Here is a 24057-nt window from a genome sequence, read left to right on the forward strand (position 1 = left end):
TTCATTTTCTCAGTAGTTTAAAATGTACAGGTCACCCCTCATCCCCTTCAGCCCCATCTTTATCTAATCACACAGTGGATGATTTCCCTTCCCTTTTTCTTTACTGGAAGAATGAATCAGCCAAATGAGTCCTTCCCTTTCCTTTTACTAGAAAGGTGAGTCAGCTCATTCTCCATAGGAGCCTGAGGTGTGCAGCCCAGGCTGCCCTCTCCCCAAGAGTAGGCCTGTTATGGAGAAACAGGCCTTCTGAGCAGTGGCTGAGAGCAAAGGACCAAGAAGCCCTGAGATGCCCCCTGCCCCAGCCTTCAAATCACTGTTCTTTGGGATTAAGAATAAAATACTCACTGAACCTAGAGCCCAAGAATAAAGCAGCCAGATGTCCTCAACCAGGCTGTTCCCAGAATCACCCAGGATTTCACAGCTAGTCCAGACCCCCAGGACTCTGATTTTCTTGGTCTGAGGTAGACTCTGGGCATCAATATTTGTTTATACTGCCCCATGTGATTCTGGGAGGTGGTGACCTTTCTTCACAACACAAACCAGTAGCGGCTCTCGGCAATACTCTCTAGCCTATAGGAAGTAAATGATTAAATAACCTACAAGGTTATTATAGAACTTTCTTTCAGGCAAACTCTGAGGAAACTGCCCCACCATAGCCTTCCAACTCTCAGCCCATACCAACCTCTCAACTCACACCCAGCTCTCAACCTTGATTTGAGGAACACATTTTCCTGGCAGAGGCTCTCCCCATCCCAGAGGAAGCTAGGCAACCTGCCTGCACAGCCCAGCACACACACACAGCATGCTCTTACCCACAGTCATCTGAGCAGGTAAGTGAGATGTCTGAAGGAGCAAAGGTTAAACAATTTACAAATAAAAAACCCTATTTCTAGGTATACTGAAACACAAACCAGAAGAGGTCTGTGTATTCTGTTTCTTGTTGTGGGACCCCAACTTGCCAAATAAGTGTTTAAGGCTTGAAAGGAAGAAAAGAGTTCAGGAAGGGAAACAAGCCAAAAAGGAGGAAAGGGAGAGAGGGGAGGTCTCAGAGGTTCCTGGAAGCTGAGCTGTCATCTTTTCCCTTCACCAGGCCACACACAGTAGTGCTTAAAAACAAGGGTTTCAAATTGACAGAGATAGAGGAACATGTTAAACAGTTCCGCAGAGATGACATTAGGCACATTCAGAATGAGGAGAATTCTTTAGGACAAACAACCCAGTTTCTTCAACAAATATAAGAAAAAAAGGAGAGAGAACAAGAGATTAGAAGAGTCGAAAGAGACATATGAACCAAATGCAATGTATGAGACTAACAGGGAGCCCAATGCAAGCAAACTAGTAATTTTATAAATCACAGGGCATTCAGGGAACTATAAATAGTGACTGGTTATTTTACATTATTGAGAAATATTTATTTCATGCCAGGCCTGGTGGTGCCTATAATCCCAGAACTTGGGAGACTAAGATTAGGAAGACCCAGAGTTCAAGACCAGCGTGGGCTACGGAGCAAGACCCTGTCTCAAAAAAAAAAAATCATTTCAGGTATGTGATTATTGTAAAACTAATTTTAAAAATCTGATATGATTAGATGCAGAAGTACTTCAATTTCTCCCCCCACTCCCAAACCTGTAAGTGCAGTCTATCCATGGGAAACCCATTAGGCAAACCCAAATTGAGGGATATTCTACAAAACATCCTACCAGTACTCCCCAAACTGTCAAGGTCATCAAAAACAAGGAAAGTCTGAGAAACTCACAAACTAGGGAAGACCAAGAAGACACGAAAACTAAATGAAATGTGGGATCCTAGAACAGAAGAGGGACATTGATGTAAAAAAAAATATATATAGTGAAATTCAACTAAGTCTGGAGTGCAGTGAAAAGCAAAGTGCCAACACTGATTTCTTAGTTTTGAGAAATATACTGTGAGTACTATGGGATGGTATTATGAGACCCTGAGTATGGCTAGCAGGAATTCTTTGTTTTATTTTTTAATTTCTGTAAATCTAAAAGTATTCCATAATAATAATAATAAACATGTACTTTAAAAACTAGCCAAAATAGTCTTTTTTTTTTTTTTGTGGGATTGGGGTTTGAAGTCAGGGCTTCATACTTGTGAAGCAGGCACCTGGCCACAGCACCAGCCCAAGAGTCCTTATTTTTAAAGATATCTATGAGGTCAATTAAATGACAGGATGTTTGGGTTTTGCCTCAAAACAATTCTTAGTTGGGAGTGGGGGTATACATATGAAACAAGTCTAGCCTTAAATTGGTAATTATTCGAGCTGAGTGATAGATACATAGTGATAGGTACTGCTACCACTTTGTATGTCTGAAGACCTCCAGAATAGAAAAGTTGTCAATAAACAAACAAACAAACATGGACTCTGGAGCCAGACTGCCTAGGAAGTTACTTCATCTGTTTGTGCACTGCAGTTTTCTCATCTGTAAATTGGAGATCATTATATCTGCCTCACAGAGTTGTGCAAATTTCACAAGTCAATATGCAAAACAGGTTGGGACAATGCTCAGTCATCATCATCATCATCTTATAGAGAGAAACATGGTCTCAGACCAAAACCCAATCATTACCCTTTCTCTATCCTCTGAAGCTGGTCAGCACTTTTCTTCCACCCACCTTCCTGTACAGGAAGACCCTTGAGTGGGGGGAAGGAAGCGGAGTTCTGGGGTAACTCCAGAGATCAAGGAAAGACCTCTGTTCTAAATCCTACAGAAAGTAGTGAGACTAGTTGGGGAATCAGAGTAGTGTTCCTAGAGTTGGCTCTGGGAGTGGACCTTCTTTGCCAGGTTTCTGTCAGGCCAGTGCAGAGTCCTGTGGGCATTCATTGTACACCTATTGCATGCCAACCACCAAGGACAGGACCCAGATAAAGGAGGCTGGGCCCTGACGATGCTCATAGACTCAGGATACATGAGGCAGACTGTTGTATTTTTAGACTTCACCTCCTCAGAGCGCCCCCACTCTGGACCTCAGGGCTAAAGAGTCTTGCACTGTCAACCATGTTCCCACTTGGTTGCAATTTTACAGGATTCCTAAGGGACAACTGAATAAAAGTTGGTCCACTGCCCCAGTCACAGCTTTGCATATCAATTGAATTTGAGTCCACAAAACCCACTGCAGTGTCCACAGCACATTCATTTATTCACAAACCTTTACAAAGCACCTCTGAAGTCCAGATACTGTTCTGAGTCAACAGGAAATCAAAGCAGACATAGTCCCTGATCCCATGGAGACTATGGTTGAAAGTGGGAGATAAATGGTAGTAAAACAATCACCCCAAATCAATGAATACATTGATGCAGGTGCTCTGTAATAAGGAGACAAAGTCAAAAATTCAGCTTTCGCTGGGTATGATGGCACACACCTATAATCCCAGCACTTGGGAGGTGGAGGTGGGAGGATCTTGAGTTCAATGTCAGCCTGGTCTACACAGTGACCAGACCAACCTGAGTTACAGAATGAGACCCTGTCTCAAAAAAGCAAAGATTGGGATGTTAGCTCAGTGGTAGAGAGCTTGCCTAGCATGGGCAAGGCTCTGGATTTCATTTTTAGCACTGTAAAATATCAATCAATCAAAACAATCTCAACCTGGAGGTGGGAGGAGGCTCCCGCCAAGGGAGTGATGCTTCACACATTAGGGATGAGAAGGAGTAGGACAAAGAGTTGAAGACAGTGTAAAGGTAATGTTCCAGCAGATGGACCAGAGGTGGGAGGGAATAGAGTAGGTACAAAAGCTGAAAAGCAGCCAGAGCAGTGGGAAGGAGGGTGGGAAGGGTGGGAGGGTGATATGATTAAAATCAGCAGGGGTCAGCTCTCAAAACTTGGAGCCTCTTCAGAGGTGAGGTCTTTATCTCAGAAGCAGGCAAAGCTACCAAGGGGGGGGGGGGTGTAGGGATCAGAGTTGGGATTCTGCCCTCTGCCATCCAGAAGAGGAAACTATTGGAAAAGAGCCAGAGTAGAAACAGGGAAACCTGTCTGGAGGTTTCCACACTGACCCAGGAAATGGAAGAGGGGGGCTAGTTTAAGAATCTAGCTGTGGAGATGGCAGTGGGGATGGCGGATATGAGAGGCTGTTTGAGAGGTGAGATCACAGCCTCTGGTCATATTTAGAGAGTGAGGGAAAGCAAGTATAGTGAATCCCAGGTTTATGACTCTAGCACTTGAGTGGCAAGCTGAGCTGCTTTCAGAGCCAGGGAGCAGTGTGGGAGGAGCAGATGTGGAGGAAAGAAAAGTTCTTCACACTGAATCGCGTGGCTCACACACTGCGCCTTATACAGGCCACTATCCTGGTGCAGGGGAGCGCACTGCTGCACTAACTTTACGCCAAAACAGGTACCAGCCATGAATGGCTTCAAGAAACCAGTCACCTCAAATGTGCCACCATGGCTCCAGCAGTGATCACAGCAAAGGGCCCAGTGATTAAAGCCACTAACAGGTACCAAGTAAACGTCTGTTGGGTGAATGCTCCAGATAGGTAACAAGCTCTAGGGGAAAAAGCAACCTAGAAGTTTTTACTCAACCTGATATTAAAAGCCTAACCCTGCCTCAGGTCAAGATGAAGGCAAGGAAGGACAAAATCAGTCTCTTCTCTCAAATAGTCTACATGAGATTGAGGAAACCAAGTACCCAGCGGGTTAGAGGACCACAGGGAAGACTGTACAGAAAGTCCGAGCTATAAGAATCCCTCTGGGGTTAGTCAAAGAGGCTGCAGGAAGGAGTTACTGAACTAATAGGAACAGGGGGTAATGGTATCAGAGAAGGGAGCAAGTGTTTTCCAGAGGAGAGGGACCCAACAAACTGACCCTGACTGAAGGATGAACAAAATGGGGGAGAGGGCAATGAAGGGTCACTCAGGGCCAGGAAGGAGCACTCCTGACAGTCTTGCCATAGGTGGCATCTTACACTAGCAGGAAGATGCCAGTCTATCCTCAGAACCTACATGCTGAGACAATCTATTTTTAAAAGGAATAAAGTCCCCTTTAAAAACCCTGGGGACATTTTCTCAGAAGGCGCAGGAAGAGCTCAAATCCTTAATTATCCGCTAAGCTTGGGACTAGATCAGTGCTCTGCCACCTCCACGCCCACCCCATCCCCAAAAGACTCTGCACCGACCTTTGTATCATTTCCTTTCTTCCTTCAAAGTTCATTCTGGCGCATCTGCCGCCACCCACCCCCGGCAAGCCCCAGATCACTTGGGCCGAGTCTTTTTTGCCCTTTTCCTAATAAAATGCGTTTTGTTGGCGCTGAGGCAGCGGGGGACCCGAAGGTCTGCGGCGTGGGAACGATCCTTTCCAGGATCCTGGCTCCCAGGCCCGGCCCGCATCTCCTGGTTGCGGGCTCGATTTCCAGTCCCGTGACCGAGGGCCGAACGATGCCCTGGCGGGGTTCCGGGAAGAAAAGGACCACAGTCACGCTTCCCCGAAGAGCCCAAGTGGGTTTGAACAGAGACAAGCGCTCCGCGGCGCACAGGCCCGGGTGCGGGAGACCTTCGGTAGAGGACGCAGCAAGGGGGGGCCCAGGATGGGCTCCGGGTCGATGGACCCACCGAGGGCAGCGGCCCCAGGAGATGACACAGCGTTCCCCCCGCACCCGGGTTGTCCCTCACGTCCTAACCCCATCCCCACAAGGCACCAGCCGGCAGACTTGCTGCGTCAGCGCATCCCCAGTCGTAGGATGGAGGTCGTCCTGCCGCCGCACCCCACCCTGCGGTGCATTGTGAACCCCGCTTGGGGTCGAGGAATAGGGGCGTGACTACGGGGTGCAGGTGCTGTGCGGTCACTCGGCCAACGGTTCAAAAAGAATGCCAGTTCTATCGGGGGGGAAAGTTACAAAGCATCTCAGCCACGCCAACTTCTCATTCTGGGCCGGACTCGAACTTTACGACCCAGGCAGACAGCTGCACAAGCCGGAGCGACCCTGCAGGAGCTGCTTCGACCCCAGTACCTAGGATCCGGGGCCGCGGCCGGCGATGGCCAATCACAGAGCGCCTTGGGCGGGAAGGGCTGGAGGGTGCGGGCAGTCGGAAATTGACGGTGCCAACGGCCAATAGAGAGCTAAGGTGCGAGTCCTCGCCGCCCCGCTGACCAATGAGAAAAGGGTGGCTGTGGCTGTTGTCCCCGGGGCACAAGCTGCAGGCTCCGGTGCCGCGGATCGGAGACCCTAGTGCTAAAAGGGGATTTGGAAAGGGAATTTGCTCGCCCTCTCTATGCCACCCGCCAACCTGCAGACCACAGCCCGGTCCTCACCTGCTGGAAGCGCGGTTTGCCCAGCTGGAAAGGAGGTGCATCTGTAGAGGCATTAGCGGCATTAGCCGCCGCCGCCGATGCTGTAGTCGCTGTATCCGCCATGGCCACTGATGCCCGCAATCTCCGGCCCTTTTAAAATGTCCCTCCTCGGCCCCCGCCACAGCTGCCTCTCCCGATTGGTCGTGAGCAACCGCAGCGAGCGGGGCGCGCAAGGGTTTGTGGGGAGTGTGGTTTTTCCCAGCTAGGCGCCTGACAAGCTTAGCCTGCGGAGAGTTGCACCTACGCAGTCTGGATTCCTGCCGCCAGCGTTGCAGAAGTCGGCAGTCCCAGAAGAACGTGCATGCACTGTCTTGAGGTCCCGGTACGGGACCATGGGGCGGCCCCTTGCTGCTTACCTGCCCCCCACCCCAGAAGTTTGCGTTGCAGCCATAGGCGTCGCACGTGGGGCTGCAGCCCAGGACAAGAGCCTGACCTGAAGATAAGCGGTCCCAACCCGGGACTAGATGGGTAAGGACTCCAGGCGGAGTGGGGTTAATTTGGAAGGCTTTCAACAAGGGCTGGCACTGCGGATTTTTTCTGCGGTTTCTTCTGTTGCCACTCTGCCTCCTGCCGCTCACTTCCTGGAGCAAATTAGGCTCGAGCTGCCTCGACACTTGAACATTCTATACTCAGAAGAGTATCTTCTAACCCTGAGATTTCTTAATCAGAAGACTTAATCTTCTTTGCCTGATACTGGCTCTTTTTTCTGGCCGCAACTTAAAACTGCGTTTCCGAACTCCACTATCCTACGTCCACAAAATCCACTACAGGCTCTTATATCACATAGCACTTCTGTTTTGTAGCTATTGCATTTATAACTATCTGTGGTAATAAATGTGTCTTTACTACTGTAAGGTCCACAGAGCAGAGGCTGTGATTTTTTGATTCACTGCTAAGTCTTTGGTACAAGCACAGGAGTGCTCACACAGCAGATTCAAATGAATGCTCTGACAGCCCCCACCCCCTTTGACCAACCAAAGAAGATCCCTCCCAGATCTAATTCCTGGGTGAGAGAGACCTGGGGTGGAGAATAGGGTTCAGTTTTGTTTATCAAGTACCATTTACAAGGACTTTAAGTGCATATTGTTGTGCAAGCCCTGGCACAGATAATAAACACGTTCCTGCAGAATGAAGCAGCTTAAGATTTCCAGCTGAGTTATCAGGTCAATGACCCAGTTGCGAGGAAGGCCTGCCTGTTTCACCGCATAGGACAGAATTACTTGGTCTAGAGCCTAGGGAACCCCACTTTAGGTTTCATTAGTCTTGTGGTGAGGTTCAGGACTGGCTTCTTCTTACCCATGGTTCTCTGGACACTGCATGAGAGTTTTCATCCACTCACTAATGGTTGAATCACAAGAAACAAAATTTTCCTAAAGCTGGAAATTCTAGGTCACAATGGAAAACAATTTATATTTTGGATTTTTATCTTATCTAGACTAGACTCGGTAGCATGAGAACAGAAATCAAGTCTTTTGTCCTCTGTATCCCCCCCCCACACACTCACACAGTATCCATTAAATATGCCCATTATAGGTGCCCAGTAAATACAGGCATCCTGGGAGTAGGAAAAGACTAAGTCCAGGTGACGGGGCAACACTGTGATGCTGCCTTATGATGTCAAGGTAAGGGCAGTGTCATCCAAGAACCCCACCTTGATTTAAGGCTGCCTTCTCAAAAGGGAAACCTCCTTCATACACTCATTTCAAAACAGGAACACAACAGACCACCTGCAGTATGTGAACTTTTTATTCTTCATAAAGTGCTCAAAACATGAAGAACAAGCTCTTTATAAACAGGAGTTACAACTAGGAAGACAAACAGCAAAGCAGAACTGTGCCTGATCCCTGCGCACCCCACTGTGGCTCTTCTCCATCTTGTGACCAGAAGCAGAAACATCAAATAAGAACCCTTGGTTTCAATTCAAAACCTTTCCAGAAGACATCCCTGCCCTGGGCATGTGGGAGGTCCACCATTTAAGGACGGGTAGAAGATCAGGGGCAGGGATGGGACCAAATAGAGGCCAGGGGAATACCTAGTAGTGACTCCCTCCCCAAGGAGGGGCACCTCTGCAACCCTCAGTGGGCCCCAGAACATGACTGAAGATCTGGGCACCTGTGGATACTTTTTTCAACTCTGAGTGGACATAAGTTTGGCAACTCTACAGGGGCTTTCTCCCCTGTGTGTGGGGCTCCTCTCCTCCATGCTAGCAGAAGACTGACACCACCATCTCCTCCTGTGGCCTTCTGAGAAAGTCCATAGGCCTATCATAAAGAAGCAGCCCCAGAGGGGCTTCTTTTCTCCTCACTGGACCAAAATCATCCTTCACCATCTCCTCACTTGCTGCCTTTTGTAATGCAAGATACCCAAGCCACCACAGTATATCTGAAAATGCTGTGGGGAAACCTGCCATGTTCTTCACAAGCAATCCAAGGGCTGGGCCAAAAGACAAACTTCGTTTCAGAGTGCACTGAAGCCAAGCCAGGCAAGGTGGTGGAGCAGAAGGAACAGGCTGGGACAGCAGCTTAGTGGATAGTTGGGAGAGCAGCAAAGGCTTTATTCTAAGTTCAGGTATCTCCTAAGGCATAGTGTGGTCTTCCACTTCCAAACCAGATGACTGGTGTGGCATAGCTGAGACCTGAGGCCAGGTGAAATGAGTGAGCAGGGTGGCCCCAGGCCTACTACCTACCAGATGTTTTTATCATAAGATCCTCTGAATGGGCTTGAGGGAGGACTGGAAGGTGGCAGGAAGATTGAGAGGGTAATAGCAGCTTAGCCAGACCCTTAGTTGAGATGCTCTCAGGGAAAGGGAGAGCACAAAGCAGCCCCACCCACATTCCCCTTCCCAGGACCCTAACAGCCCCATCCCCATGTGTTCAACAGGAGAGAGGAGATGCCACAGCCTGGGAGAGGTCTACCTCCAGAGGCTCTTGACCCCGCCCACAAAAGGCACATTTTAATTGGTTTCCAAAAGTTCAAACCCTACAGCAGCAGAGTTTTGGCATCTGGACAGACAATAAGAACAGATATGGAGGCTTGATCCCAAAAATATAAGCAGCCCAAAGCCCTGACCTAGAGGGGCCCACTTGTCAGAGGTGGGTGAAAACTCTAAGAACAAGGAAGAGTTCTCCCTTGACCCAGCCCTACCTCCATACAGCCACCATGACACTCAGTGGGAAGGTCCAAAGAAGGACAGGGAGCAGTTACAAAGCACACACCACCACCTCCATCCACACTACACTTGCTCTGCAAACAGCTTGAAGTAGACATAGACTCAGGACATGGCAGGGAGGAGACAAGAACACATGGGCTCCCTGCTCTCAGGGGATGAGCACAAGGCAGAAGAGTAGGTGCCCTGATTACCAGCAACTCATAGACTTACAAGTAGCTTGGTCCCTGTCCCAGTCCCAGTAATACTAGGAGGCCCTCCAAGCACTGGAGGGAAATGAAGAGATGAGGGATTGGCCATAGGAAGAAATGACTGGCCATCTTTGGAGGTGATAAAGTCTGTGCTACCAACAGTCTCATCTCAGACATGACATCAAACTACAGCTCAACCCTGCTCCATCTTGAGAACTAACAACTTTCTTCTTCCAATTCCCTGGAACCCCCAAAGTTAAAGGGTATGAAAATAGGCAGGTGGGAAAGACTCAGGGCTCCCAAAGATACACGAGTTTTACATGGTCTATGATGTGTTCAATGGGATTCCAAAGGGCCCCCCTTCCAGCAGTCCCAGTAAAGGCAAGAGGAAGAGGGGGGCAGGGAGTGACCATGTGGACAGGCTGCGCCCTGCCCAAGTGAGAGTGTTCAGCAGGAGGGAGGGATGAAGGGAGGGTGGGCAGGTGGGCACACAGGCCCTGTCTAGGCAGCAGGTCCTCACCAACCCTTCGGAGGGGGAAGGGCTATTTTGGGGGACCAGGAGGGATCTGCAGCAGTGTGGGTGAGGTCTCCATGATCCGCACCAGGAGCCGGTCAATGTAGCTCTCCAGCTCCTGAACATGTTCGTCCCGCTGGCTCAGCTCCCGCTCCCGCTGCAGGAGCAGGCCAATGAGCTCATCATGCGTCAGGTGGTAGTACTTGGCTGACTGGTCCAGAACAGCAGAATCCTGACGCGAGACGGGATGAGAGTGAGGACGACCCCAGGCCTACTACTGGCCTGCCCACCAACACCAGTTTCCCCACCACAATCCTCTGGAGCTGCCTATCTCTAATGGCACAGATGGCCTAACTGGCTTTAAGACTGTGGCCTGCTCCCTGCTCCACCCTGCCCTGACACTCCTGGCCTCTCTTTATAGCACCTATTCTGTCAGATCCCCCCTGATACCTTGCTGGGCCTTACCTTCAGCCTCTTGGTGTCCAAAGTCTGGCTAAGCTGAGATGCTGGGGCCACAGGCTGGATGCTGCCAGATGTGACTGTTTTGAGCTTCTCCAGCCCACTGCTCAGGGCTGTGCTAAGACTGGACCGGGGTTGCTTCCTGTCGGGGCTACTCTCCACAGGGGCAGCACTGAGAGGCTTCACAGGGTGGGGACTGCAGAGACAGACACAAGGTGCATTACGGGGAGAGAAGAGTGGCATAGACAAAGGGGGGCTACCTTTATCCTTCAAACCTCCAGGTCTGCAGGACAGTCAAGATCTCCAGGACAGCTGCACCCCACACACTTCAGTTCTCGTCCCACCCACCATTCGTTCCCTCCCCATTTCACTCCCACATTTTCCTGTGAAAGACCTGGCCTTTGACAGGGTCAGCAGAGGCTACCCTATAAACTTCTACCCCAGTCTCTGCTATGGATACCCACCTCCAACCATTTTCTCCTTTCTCCTCTTTTGCACTTTCTTTAGGGGTGACCAGCTGTCCCGGTATCCCAGTTTTCCCAGGACTGTGGGGATTCTCAGGATGTGGAGAATTTCGCACTAAACCAGGAAAGGCCTGGAAAAACTGAGAGGCTTGGTCACCTATCTCTCTACTGGTAGCTTCCCATGTACATTTAGACAGACCTGTGAAACCTCCCCTTGACCTTAGGTTTGCTCTCTCACCCTGTCATCCCCCACTAATTATCAGGCTGAGCCTCTCAAGAGCATGAAGATTACATTCCACGTCTGATTTCTTACCTTGTGTTGACTCCTTAACCCACTAAAATAGGACCTTGGCCCCACCAGTCCACAAGTGGGCTTACATTACTGCCCACTTTCTCACTTCCCCGGCCTATCTATGGAGCCCACACTTGCATCATTCCCTCCTCTGAGCTGTTCTCCTTCTTCCTGCCCCAAGATCTCCAGCTGTCATTCTAGCTACTGCTACCTCTTCTCAGTCTTAACTGCTAGTTGCACCGCACTCCCTTCTCTCCTCTCCTCCTTCTTGACATTCCCTCACCTCTCAGGCCCCAGCCTAGTCCTCACTCCCAGGCTCTGGACCTGTGCAGACAGTTGCAGGCTTGACTGGCTCCCTTCTAGGTCCACCTCAGCTGCATCAAGCTCCCCTTCCCTTTATGCTCCCCTGGAAGGGAGCCTTCCATGGCCTGGGAATTCCTTGGATCAGAAGAGCAGATGCTCAGTGAACTTGAGTGACTGAATCTATGAACCAGTCAGTGCTCAAGCAGGCTGGGAGCCTTACGGAGGCCATGATGGAATCTAACCAGCTCCCCACATCCCACACTGCTTGTCAGAGTTGACAGTTCCTCTGCTCACCCCTCCTTTACTCAGGTCTCCCAGAGCACTACTGTCCCTCTGAATTCTGCTGCAGAGTCACACCTAGCACACCCCAATCCCAAGACTCCAGCTCACCACCTCTCATCACCACTCATTATCTACCTGGTGAGGTTTCAGCCTCTTCAATCTTCCCAACAGCCCAATGCCACAGAGACCAAGACACAAAGGTATCCTAACTGCTGGGAACCTACCCCATGAGTGGCACAAAACCAATGAAAAGGCAAGCCAGTGAAGCACCTGTAGAGGCTGGAGAGCATTTTTTCTGAGGGTTGCATATGTGGGAAGAGTTTGAGTATTCCTTTCTTTCTTCTGTACATGTCTTCAGCTTGCTCTTTGATCTAAGTCCTGGTCCCTTCTCTGGCCCTCTGCTTCCCCAGGCTGCTTCCTCACCCTGACTGGATAGGAAACTGCTTAGGACTTTACTACCACCTGTTCCCCCAGGAACTTCTGGGAAAATCAGCACTCTGGTGAGCTCCACTCCCCTGTGAGCAGCTCCCCTGCACAGTGTGCATCACTCTCATCCCCCTCCCCTTCCAGTGCATGTGGGTTCTCCCACACTTCCTTTCTTACCTGCTGCTCCTTGTCAGTGACATTCCCCAAACCCCTGGCTTGTGGGGCCACCCTGATTGTCCAAGGTCCCATGATGTAGACAGCTACAGAAAGATTCAACCATCTGGCCTCAGGGTAGACACCCTCACTTGCCCTTGGCAAGGATGAGGTTGGAATGTGGCCACCTTTGCCCTCTGTTGCTGTGCCCCCTTCCTCCCCCTCCTCCTGGAAAGGGTTCTCGGGGTGGACGCTCACCTGACACTGGGCAGTGGCTCCTCAGCTGGTCGTGTCTCCAAGGGCAGAAGCACAAGCGGGGAGGCTGGGGTGGCTGCAGCGCGGTCCTCCCCACGTGGGGCAGGGGAGCCTCCAGGAGGGGAGGGCTCAAGGGAGCCAGGGGATGAGGCTGCCTCCCCCGGTGGTGGGGAAGAAGAAGTGAGGGGCCAGGCTCCAGACAAGGGAGAGCATGGAGGACCAGGCCCCCCATGGCGGTGGCTGGCCCAGGGTGGGAGAGGGGGCGGTGGAAAGGCAGGCTCTGGGGGCGTGGGGGGTGGCTCTTCTGGACCAGAGTAGACAGAAGATTCCTTGGACCCTGGAGGGGATGTGGATGGGAGGCTGGGGGGATCTCGGCTCCCTTGAGACAAGAAAGGGCTCAGCACATCCTCCTCCAAGGCCCACGAATCAGCCTGCTGGGGGATGACTGAGAGAGGCCCAAGCCCCTCTTCTACTGGCTCCTGGCTGTGGATCTTAGGGCCTTCTCCTCTCTCTGGAGCACCCCAGCTCTGCTGACTTGGAAGAGCTAAGCTCACTGAGTAACAGGATACAGGGTCAAAACCCTCAGGGCAGCTGGTGGGCACAGATGGATGGGTCCCGGACCCAGAGGGACCAGCATCCTCCACTAGCTCTTCCAGGCCTGGCTCACCCAGCAGGGTCCCAGAAGACTGGCTATCAGACTCCTCCAACTCAGGCTTCTCACCCTTCTCCTTGGTTTCCTGGAGAACGACAACCAGTGCATTTGGGGTGGCATCTTTTGGTCCTGTCCCCCTATTATTCGGGCCCTCTGCAGCCTTCTCTTCCTCCTCCTCTGCCTGAGAATTTGAGGGTGTGAAGAGGCGTGGTGGCTTGGGAGGTGGCATGCTTGGCCGTAGCCCTTCATCCGACCCCCATGTGGACTCAAGCTCTGGTTCCAGTTCCAATGGGGAAAGCCCCTCACTCTCCTTAGGGCTCACAGTTTCTGGTGATTTGGGCTGTACCAAGACGGGAGGCTGCTCATCAGGCTCTCCCCGTAGGACTGGTGAGGCCATCTCAGCTGTAGGAGAAACGGTGACCACATCCCAAGGCCAAGAATCGCCGACTATATTGAGCTCATGGAAAAGCCGGCTTTCGTCTCGAGGGGTTTCCTTGTCCTGGCCCTCAAAGGCATCATCTGAAGCAGGTAGCCTCTCCCATACACTGAGCACTTCTGGGGAACTGAACAGAGATGTCCCACTGTCTGCTGGACTCTGCCCGGCTCCTGCTTCTGGAGTGGGCAGCTCCCTGTCTGTTGCTGAGACCAAAGTTCTCAGGTGCAGCTGGGTGACCGCAGGGAGCAGCCCAGCCCCTACATACCCAAGGGGCCCTGAGTCAGATACACTTGTATTCTGCTGGTCCAGTCCGGAGTCCAGAGGAGCCCCGGGCTCCAGCCACATGCTGCTCCCACCTCTTCCTCCCCCAGGATGTCCCTGGGGCTCTGCTGCCTTCACTGTCATGGCCCCACCGCCTGGGTCTTGAAGCCCAGCCTCCTCCAGCCCCACTCTTGCAGGGGCCAGGCTCTCACTCCTGGCCTCTGGATGCAGCCTGCCAGCAGCAAAGACGTTGAAGTTGTTGTCCCACTCAGGCAGGGATTTCCTAGGGGAGGCCAGAGGGGCAGGGTTGGCCCTCGAGGCACTGGGGAGAGAGGGAGCAGGTGAAGGAAAGTTTAGTGCTATGTCGGCTATGAGCTCCTCGAAGAAGGGGTTGCTCTGCAAGGAGGTGAGGAATGGGTTGGTGACGCCCACGAATCCAGATGGGGTGGCTTCGGGGGCCGTGGCGGCGGCAGCAGCAGTGGCAGCAGCGGGGGAGGCGGCTGCAAAAAGGTTAGTGCTTAGCATGGGAGCAGCGGTGGGAGCAGGAGTGGGGGGGGTCGGAGCCCAGGGGGAGCAGGGGAAGTGGTGAGGAGGAGCAGCTGGGTCAGTTTCTACCTGAGGAGACACGTCCAGGCTGTGGAGGGAGACAAAACCATGAGCCTCCTGGTTAATGCAGAGACTGGAAATGACCCTGCTGAGTACCATGCCCCCCCACCCCCCGCGTTGGCAACAGGTGCCACATCACATAAGCTGTGTTATATGGGCCAGGGCCACAGAGGGAAGACCCTGACACCACCCAAGGAAAAGGATGCTGGGCAGAGCTAATTTAATTGTCACACCAACCCCAGATAGCAGTAATCCCATCTTACAGACAGGATCCAAACCTAAACCAAGTGTTCTTTCCACTATCCCATTCTGAAGCGTCTACTCAACATCAGATTCACACTTTAAAAACAACTCCAAAAATCACCTTACATCCATTTGAGGACTAAGAGAGAGCACAGAAAATACCAGCTGGCTTGGAGGAGAGAAAGGAACCAGGCAAGGCCAGGCCTACATGTATAGCTGGACAAAGGCAGCACTAAGAGAACCAAGTGGGGCACCTGGACTTCAGACTCCTGAAACAGACTGGGTTCTACTAATCCTTTGAAGGAGGAGCACTCCTGATCTCCAGTGAGATCTATGAGCAAATTTAACTTCAGAGATGTCAGAGGCGTCTCTGCACCAAGAGCCTTCACTTCCCCAAGACACAGAAGGACAGAAAACAGTTTGAGAGAAAAACAGACCAAACACACCAGTTTCAGCAGTCTCACAGTGGCCTGCAGTTGAGCCCAGGTCTTGGTGACCTTACCCACAACTGTCTAGCAGTCTCCCTTCTCACTGCCAGTCTTCTAGACCCTTTTCAAAGCTCCTGAGAGCTCCAATCTTTGACCCCTGCCTGATCACGTGGAAATACCCTGGGTAAACGCCTCCATCTTTTCCACTCAACCATCTTCTTGCACAGGAAATGTGCATGGCCCTGAGGTAGCAGAAGTCAAGCCTTGCCAGTTAGGTTGGGTCAGACAGCACCTGTGCAAAGAAGCCAATCTGGCTAGAGCTTGCCATATTCTTCCAGAAACCCAACAGGTAATGGGAAGGAGTCCAGTTCAACTAGAAACAAAGGTAGTTCCCACAGACAGATATGGGGTGGGCAGTGGTGGGGGAAATGTCAGCCTCACAGGCAGCTCCCAAAGGTATAGTTTCTCCTAAGAATCCAGCTTGCAGAGATTCCTGTGATTCTATTTTTCCCGTGCAAAAACTCCCCATTCAAGAGTGGATTTTCAGTCTCATTCCCACCACCTAGATAAATATAAAGGAAAAGGGTAAGTAAAAATTCCTGTCCACCTCACCCTCCACAGCACTGTCCTGCTCCTATGGACATGGTGAGACCCTGAAAGAGGAAGAACCTTGGGCCCATACTACCAGACCCGGAAAATATCCCTTCTCTTTCATTCCAGGCAGGCCCCAGGACCAAGCCATATGACTGCCCCAAGGACCAGAGAGTAAGAAGCAACACACTACCACCTCCATGTGGGTCACAGCCCTGCCCTCAGCCTGCACCCTATCAGAACATTCATACCAACCCCAGACCCAACCCAGGAACAGAACTGAGGTACTCTGAGCTATCTCCCTCCATACCCCTTCAGGATGAGTGGCCTGAGAGGAGAGCCCCATTGGTGTTAAAGAGCAGCAAGCTTGGCTCCAGCCTGGTCCCCCCGACACTCACCCTCACAGATTTGCAACAACGTGCTGGCAGTTGGCACTGTAGGCAGAAGAGTGCCAGAAAAGTAGACTGACAGCCCCAGGCTTGGCTTGGCAGCCTCCTTCCTCACCATGGCTCCCAAGAGATGCACAAGAACCCGTTGGAATGGAATCAGCAAGGGGCTCTCCCTAGAGAAAAGGGCTCCAGGCAGCAGGCTTCTCAGAGCTGGCAGAACCTGAGAGAATCCATCCATCCTAGACTGCAGTACCCATCCCCCACACTTTGTCTGTCCTCTCCCTGCTCCACACCAAGGACACATTCTGAAGGTTCTCAATGTAAAACATTCCCTCTCTACCAATCCACCTGGCACAGGTGAGAAGCACATTTCCTCAGATGGTCACTTTTTCAAGTTGTGCTCTGATAACAGAGTTTATAAGCACCTCTGTGTCCTAGAACCCACTGTGCCAACATGGCACAGCCTCCCATCCCCAAGCAAGGAGATACAACATATGCTGATTTTTCTTCTCTTTTATGACCAAATATTGAGAGAAATCAGAAGTCTAAATGACTCTGTCCCTTCAACCTGGGGGAATAAAACTTTAAGATCTGCAGGAACCTTGCGACAATTGGTTGAACCATCTATTCATGCCTATGTTCCTCTTTAAACACCATATCCTGGAGCCTCCTCTGTAGGTAGGTGGGTTTCACAACATCACTGCTTCCTCAGACTGAGATAAGCTCTATGTCCTTGTCTTGTTCTACACATTAGTTCCAAAGGCGGTAAGTGGATCTGCACAGACTCTCCACCAGGCAGTCCCCAAAAGGCCAAAGTCAGACTTCAAAGCACATCTACCCAAACCAATGAGCCCTTCAGCAGGCATCCTCCTGAAATGTGCCCCCATGTCCAGGAAATATGTCCAGGAGGCTGGGCATATCCTCTGTCATCACTGAGATTCAATGCAGTGACAGAGAAGGGCCTTGTAAGCTGCAGGTAGGGAGACTTTTATCATCTATCTTCCAAATCAGAAAACTGCTTGATATAGTAACTAGACCAGGAAAATAGGCACAAATGGGACATAAGGATACACTGACTCTAAGTGACTGGGCACATATCACAGGTATGATTTCCACCACCTAGAACGCACTGAGACTCACACGATTTCCACAGCCACAGCACATCCCATACCCACTGGAACCACATTTAGGAAAGAGCTCGGAAGACGCAGAGATGCTAAAGGCCACAGTAACGATGTGCTTGCCCTCTGTCCTATCATATTTACCCCCAATTAAATTTATTTTTGTACCCACATTCGATCCCCTCCTGTGCTCAAAGTTAGGTCTGGATATAGGCACAAATACAACACTTTCCTGGCACTGGTGGGTGTAATGTGTGGCCCTGCGCATCCTCAAGCACACACTAACAGCCTGTAGCACAGCTTGGGGTGAAGTGCTCACAGCAGCACCAGTAAGCAGGGACGTCTTGTGGTCTAGATGGGGCTCAGCCTACCTATTTCCCCTCTGCCACAAATGGGTAGGAGCCTACTATAACATCCATGGGTCAACAGATGAGTACCATGTCAGAAGGACCAGGAGGACCATCTTTTTGGCCCTTCCTGCCCTCATTCCTTCTTTGCCAGCCTCTACATTCTCTAACAGCACTGCTTCAGGCCTCTCCAGGGGGCATCAGTGCCACATCGGGGCACTAGAGGGCGCCGCTACCCTTGCTAGAGAGGAAACCCAGGGATCTGCAGCAGTAGCCCTAGGGAAGAGGCATTCCAATCCTCTGGGCCTATAGATAGGTTCCCTACATCCCAGCTGGAGATCCTGCAGCTACATTCAGCTGCTGCTGTGAGTTGTTAGTGTGCTCCACTCCCCTCCACCCCATTCTCTCCTCAGAAGTCCAGGAAAGTGGCAATTGTTTCTTCCAGGCCAGCCTTTTCCTGACATGCACACAGGGTCAGGGTGCTGCTACTGGAGCTCAACATCCAAGTTACCTGAAGAGCAGCCCCTCCCACCCTGCATGGATGATGGCCTAGACTCTGCCCTGCAGGTGCAAATGAGCACAGGGAAGGCCCTTGTACCTTCCAGCCTACTGAGAACAAGGCTCAGAATATAAGTGGGAGCAGGACAGAAACCCATCTCTCTGCTGTTCATCAGTGACTCAAATTCTCGAGAAACTGAAAGGCGGTTGGGAGCTATGGAAAAGCAGGAAAAGGAAAATTGAGATTGTACGCACCTCTGGAGGAAGCAGGTACATCTCTCCTCCTCCTCTCAACACTCAGCATTTCACAGGGAAAGAGAAAAACCAGAACTATAGTGTTCCTCTCTTTTCCCACAGGTGTGGGATCTTCCCTCTGCCCTATCTCTTGCCCCTTCCCAACTGGGCCTAGCTTCTCACCTGTCCCTACTGCGACTAGAATAACTGGCCTTGCCACACCAGCTAGCTGCTATCAATTCTGTCCAACCAGAGCTGGCCCTAGTCCTTTAGGCAGGGGACACAGACTTCTGTGGCCTGTCCCTGGCATTGCTCTCTAGGTTCTGCCAAACAATGTATAGCAGCCTCCCCTGGCTCAGAGTGAGGAGGTAGCAAAGGGCCAGGGTGGTGGTTAGGGGCTGTGTCTAGGCCCAAGCTGGGTATTCAGCACATTCACAACACAGCAGTTATCATCAGCACTTCTGACAGTGTTATACTCCAAGATCAAGAGACACCAGAATGGGTCAGAGCCCCAAGGGCCTCCACAGAGGGAGTTAAATATTTCAGGGGGCTGCCACAGCTTCTTGTCAAGCTAGGAAGCAACTGAGGATGAGGAAGAGGGATGAAACCCCAGAACCAGCAGCTGAGGGAAAGTCATCTAAGCTTCACAGAGGGTGATACACCTGAGGATACCGTCCCCAGTCCTTACCCTGCTACCTGCCAAGGCTTCCTTACCTTGAGGCCAGAGGGCAAGAGGTGGAGGTCAGGAAGTCAAGAACCCATACAAACGACTTCCCTCTGCTTTTTCTCCTACCAACTCATGTGGTATGGCCCAGGACAGCAGGGCTTCCATCTATAGGACCCTTGGGGCACTGTGCCCTGGCAACTCACCTGGTCCATGTGCACAGAACGAGCCTTGGCATAGGGAGACAGGGTATCCCCTCTTAATCATGCAAAGCCAGAGCCCCAGCAGCCTGCTCCCTGCTCCTCCCTGCCCCAGGCTCCAGGCAGCAAACATCTAGCCTCCTTGGCCTGTCAAGTACTTACCTGGGCTTCTGGGTGGGCTCCTTGGATTCTCTCAGGCCAAACCAGCTACTCTTGGCCTTTTCCTCCCCAGTGGATGAGTGGTGGGGGGAGGACCCCAGAGCAGGACCCCCTTTCTCCCCCACAGAGCTGCGGCGCCCCATCTCGCTCCAACTCAGCCCCTGGTGGTGATGATGGAAGAGGCCCATCCGGGGCTTCCGCTCTTCCTTCCGTGTGCTCTCCTTCTCCACCACAGCCTCAGAAGAGGCCACCATAGGTGTGGCAACCTGTACTGGCTTCCCCTCTGGAGGCCGAGCCCCCTCCTCCTCTCCAGAGTGGCTAGCCCCAGCGGTCAGCACTTTGGCCTGAGTGCTCAGCTCCTCCTGTCCATGCACTGGGTCTGAGCTGCTGGTGCCATGGCTGCCTCTGCCCCAGGAGTCATCAGAGGATGGAGGTCCCTCCTCAGAGGGCCGCCGGGAAGAGGCACTGTGCAGGGAGCTAGAGGGTGGGACTGGGCCCAAGATGGAGCTGCGGTGCCGCAAGGGGGCCTGGGGCTCCTCATTGTAAATATGGCTCCCATTAACACAGAGAGAAGAACGGGAGGCAGCATCAACATGGCCCTGTAGGTCAAGAAGGGCCCGGGGAGGAGCTGGGCGCATCTGGCTGGCCTCGTCACTGTAGGTCCTCTTGTGGGTGAGCAACTTGGGGGACTGCGTAGAGTCCCTGCCTGAAAAGGAGACATGCATAGTCAGCAGAGGAGAAAAGGAATCCCAGGCATTCCTCACCTAGATGATGAATGGGGGAGCCCACCCTTCTCTCCCCTTTCCAGGGTATACACCCCTTACTCACTCACCCCCTTCTGTAGACAGCCGGCTGCTACGGCTCGGTGAGCGGGTAAGGAGCTCAGCACCTGGGCCTTGGTAGGCCAGGCTCCCACTGGCCGAGGACAAGGTGCTGTCAGAGCCCAGTGAGGTGTTGGACTGGGTCAGGGATGACCTGCGCAGCTTGTGACGGAGGAAGAAGCCTTTGGCTTTGCCCATCTTGCCCAGGCTGCCCAATTCAGGATCCTCTAGGGCACTGCTTGGGAGGATAGCAGAGGCAGATTCCAGCTCAAACTTCTTTTTGCCTTTCACCTTGTCCTTGAGCTTGCTAAAGGGGGACCTTGGCTTGTCCTTCATGGACAGGTCAAACATACTGGCACTCAAATTGTTGCGAGTGAACTGAATGGTGACTTGGATTTCTCCACGTTCTTTCTCCTTCTTGCCTGCCTTGGAGTGTAGTTTGTACCACCTGTGAAAAGACAAGGTGGGCAGAGCCCTGGTCACAGGCACCTCACATAACCCCTCCACATTTTAGGAGCCCCTGTCAGCCTCTCCCCACATGCTCCTGTTCTGACACCAGCCTGGACTTCCAAGCCACAGGCATAGCTGAGAAACTGTTCAAAACTTTTCCATCATGGAGAAAACCACATCCTAAGTGGAGAAAGCTCTTCAGGTGCTACCCAGCAGGATAGCAATGGCCCTCCTGCCCATTGTCTTCCTCTGGAGGTCCCATCCCCACCATATCCGAAACTATGAGGCTCAAAGGAGTGAGATGGGGCCTGGAAGGGATTGCCATGTATCTAGGCCTCTAGAGTGGACACACCTACCCACATTTTCCCCTCTTCACATCAGCTGGCCAGTCCCAGCTGAAGCTCTGCTCTGAGCCACCAGAAGAGAACAGCTCACACAAAGGCCCAGGGCCAGAAACCCAGGAAAGCTAGTACACACACACACACACACACACACACACACACACACGCACACGCACACGCACACGCACTCCCTTCGCCCACATGCTGACTCACCCCAAATCCTGACAGGAATACCTCTGTAAGATGCAGGAACAGACAAGAATGGCTAATACCTGAAGCAAGGGACCCAGGGAGAAGGAGGAGCTCCTCATCTGCTGAGCACATGTGTACAACCAACCTGAGGGCTCTCCCCCACTCCCTCATACTTCTCAAGGCACTGCTAGAAGAGCAGACACTGCTCCACTCTACAGATCAGGAGAGGTGAGGTTCAGGTAAAGTAACACACCCAAGAACAAGCATGGGAAGGACTGGGGAGACTCACAGCCAGGTTCTCATCATATTGACGCCCATGTTCTTCCCACTACATACCCCTCAGTGACACACAGAGAGACCCCCTGATGCACATGACCTTTTCACAAGGTGTCTTTGTGCATGGACTGGCAGCTTCTTAGAAAGCTAAACCTACTCTTGCCGTACAAGGAGCAACTGTGCTTCTTGGTATTTATCCTATTGAAGGGAAAACTTATGTACAAAGAAAAATCTACAATAAATGTTTACAGCACCTCTATAATTGAAAAAATCTGGAAGCTGCTCATTTATCCAATAAGTGAGTGGATAATCACACTGATGCTTCCAGATGATGGAATATTATACAACGATAAAAAGACATGAGATATCAAGCCATGAAATGACACGGAAATATTTTAAATGCGTAAGTGAAAGAAGTCAGTCTGAAAAGGCTACACACTATATGGTTCTACTCTATGGCATTCTGGAAAAGGCAAAACTCTAAAAACAATAAAAAGAGCAGTGGTTGCCAGGGATTTGAAGGGAGGGAGAAAGGAATGCATAGGATTTTTCAAGGCAGGGAAACCATCCTGCATGATACTACAATGGTGAAGACATGGCATTTTACATTTGTTACAACAAAAAAAAAACTATATAAAGAGTGAATCCTAGTGTACACTATAGACTAGTTAACAACAGTGTACTGATATTGGCCCATCAGTTGTAGCAAATGTACTACACTAATGCAAGATGTTAAAAACAGAGGAAACTACGGAGGCTGAGAGGGTATATGGAACTCACATACTTTCCACACATTTTTCTGTAAATGTGATAATGCTCTAAAAATTAACTCTATTCATTAAAAAAGAGAACACTGCTAGGAAGGAAACTGTGAAAGAAATAATACAAGAAAGTTTTCTTGAAGAACATGAATGCCATCACACAAAGTATGCAGCAAAATGAACAAAGATCCATGCTCATTAGGCATAAAAAAGGAAATCCTGAAGGCCTTCACACAGGGGAACAGGCTCCTGTATCAGGAATTAGAGTAGCATCTAGTCCTTATTAGCAACACTGGAATAATGTCTCCAAGTGCCTGAGGGAAAAGCTTTCCACTCCCCTAGAGTTCTATTTTTATTTATTATTATTTGGTGGGACTGGGGTTTGAACTCAGGGCTTCATCTTGCAAACCACGTGCTCGACTGCTGGAGCCACAACTCCAGTCCATTTTGTTCTGGTCATTTTGGAGATGGGGTTTTGATCTGGTTATTCTGAGTCACCAGTACCTGGCCAATCTAGAGTTGTAGATCTAGGCACTCAAATTTAAAGGTATAAGAAAGCCGGGCACTGGTGGCTCACACCTGTAACCCTAACTACTGAGGAGGCAGAGATCAGAGGATTGAGGTTCAAAGCCAGCCCAGGCAAGTAAGTTCTCAAGACCCTATCTCAAAACTACCTAACCAGGGGGAAAGGGGGGGGAAAAAAAAAACTACCTAACACAAAAAGGTCTGGTAGAGTGGCTCAATGTAGAGGCCCTGAGTTCAAGTCCCGGTACCACAAAAATAAATAAATAAATAAATGTATAAGAAAGCCTGGTAAGGGCTGGGGGTATGGCTGAAGTGGTAGAGCACTTGCCTAGCATGTGCAAATACTCTGAGTTCAAAGCCCAGTACTGTCAAAAAATATTGGGCTGAGGAGTGGTTCAAGTGGTACAGTGCCTGCTTAGCAAGTGTGAGGCCCTGAGTGCAACAAAAAAAGAAAGAAAAAGGTCGGGTGCTGGTGGTTCATGCGTGTAATCCTAGCTACTCAGGAGGCAGAGATAAGGAGGATAGCGGTTCAAGGCCAGCCCGAGCAAATACCTTGTGAGACTCTATCTCAAAAAAACCCATTACACAAAAGGTCTGGTGGAGCGGCTCGAGGTGTAGGACCTGAGTTCAAACCCTGTATGGCCAAAAAAAAAAAAAAAAGAGAGAGAGAGAGAGAGAAAGAAAAAAGCCTGCTAAAGTGGTCAGTTTGGTCACTGAAGGGCCCAAAGTCCCTTGATGCATACACACACCATACATTCACATATGCCTCAGTAGCAGGAAGGTGGCGTCCTTTACTGGGCTGCTCCTACCCCACAGCACTAGCTCCGTGGGATTCTGGAGGACATGGGGGGATGGGAGTAGGCAATCCTTTGTATGAAAAGTCCCTATGCATCCAAATGTTCAGAATTAAGTCACTACAAGGAATTGGTGGTGCTGGGTTTGTTTGTTTGTTTTGTTGTTGTTTGAGACAGGGTCTCACTATGTAGTTCAGGCTGCTCTCAGCATCATGGTCTCCAACCTCAGTCTCCTGGGTGCTGGGATTGCAGGAGACT

At 51.0% G+C, this 24057-nt stretch overlaps 2 protein-coding genes across 7 annotated transcripts in view; both read right to left on the bottom strand.

Annotated features, from left to right (window-relative positions):
* Positions 1-6468, bottom strand: part of Sfxn5 (sideroflexin 5) — a 108271-nt gene extending 101803 nt beyond the window's left edge. Inside the window, exon 1 of one of the 3 annotated variants that reach the window (XM_074049972.1) lies at positions 6267-6468. In XM_074049972.1, coding sequence (XP_073906073.1) covers positions 6267-6368 — 102 coding nt within the window. In that variant the 5' untranslated portion in view covers positions 6369-6468. The remainder of the gene's footprint in view (positions 1-6266) is intronic. The other 2 variants (XM_074049971.1, XM_074049969.1) reach the window with 2 other exon arrangements.
* Positions 6469-8033: 1565 nt separating this feature from the next.
* The window catches only part of Rab11fip5 (RAB11 family interacting protein 5), a 32018-nt gene continuing 15994 nt past the window's right edge, over positions 8034-24057 (bottom strand). The window contains exons 2-6 of one of the 4 annotated variants that reach the window (XM_074049966.1): positions 20472-20908; positions 19643-20345; positions 12814-14793; positions 10642-10831; positions 8034-10408 (exon numbers count right to left, since the gene is read on the bottom strand). In XM_074049966.1, coding sequence (XP_073906067.1) covers positions 10205-10408; positions 10642-10831; positions 12814-14793; positions 19643-20345; positions 20472-20908 — 3514 coding nt within the window. In that variant the 3' untranslated portion in view covers positions 8034-10204. The remainder of the gene's footprint in view (positions 10409-10641; positions 10832-12813; positions 14794-19642; positions 20346-20471; positions 20909-24057) is intronic. The other 3 variants (XM_074049967.1, XM_020179388.2, XM_074049968.1) reach the window with 3 other exon arrangements.

This window comes from Castor canadensis, chromosome 12 (genome assembly GCF_047511655.1).
Source record: "Castor canadensis chromosome 12, mCasCan1.hap1v2, whole genome shotgun sequence".
Lineage (NCBI taxonomy): Eukaryota > Metazoa > Chordata > Mammalia > Rodentia > Castoridae > Castor > Castor canadensis.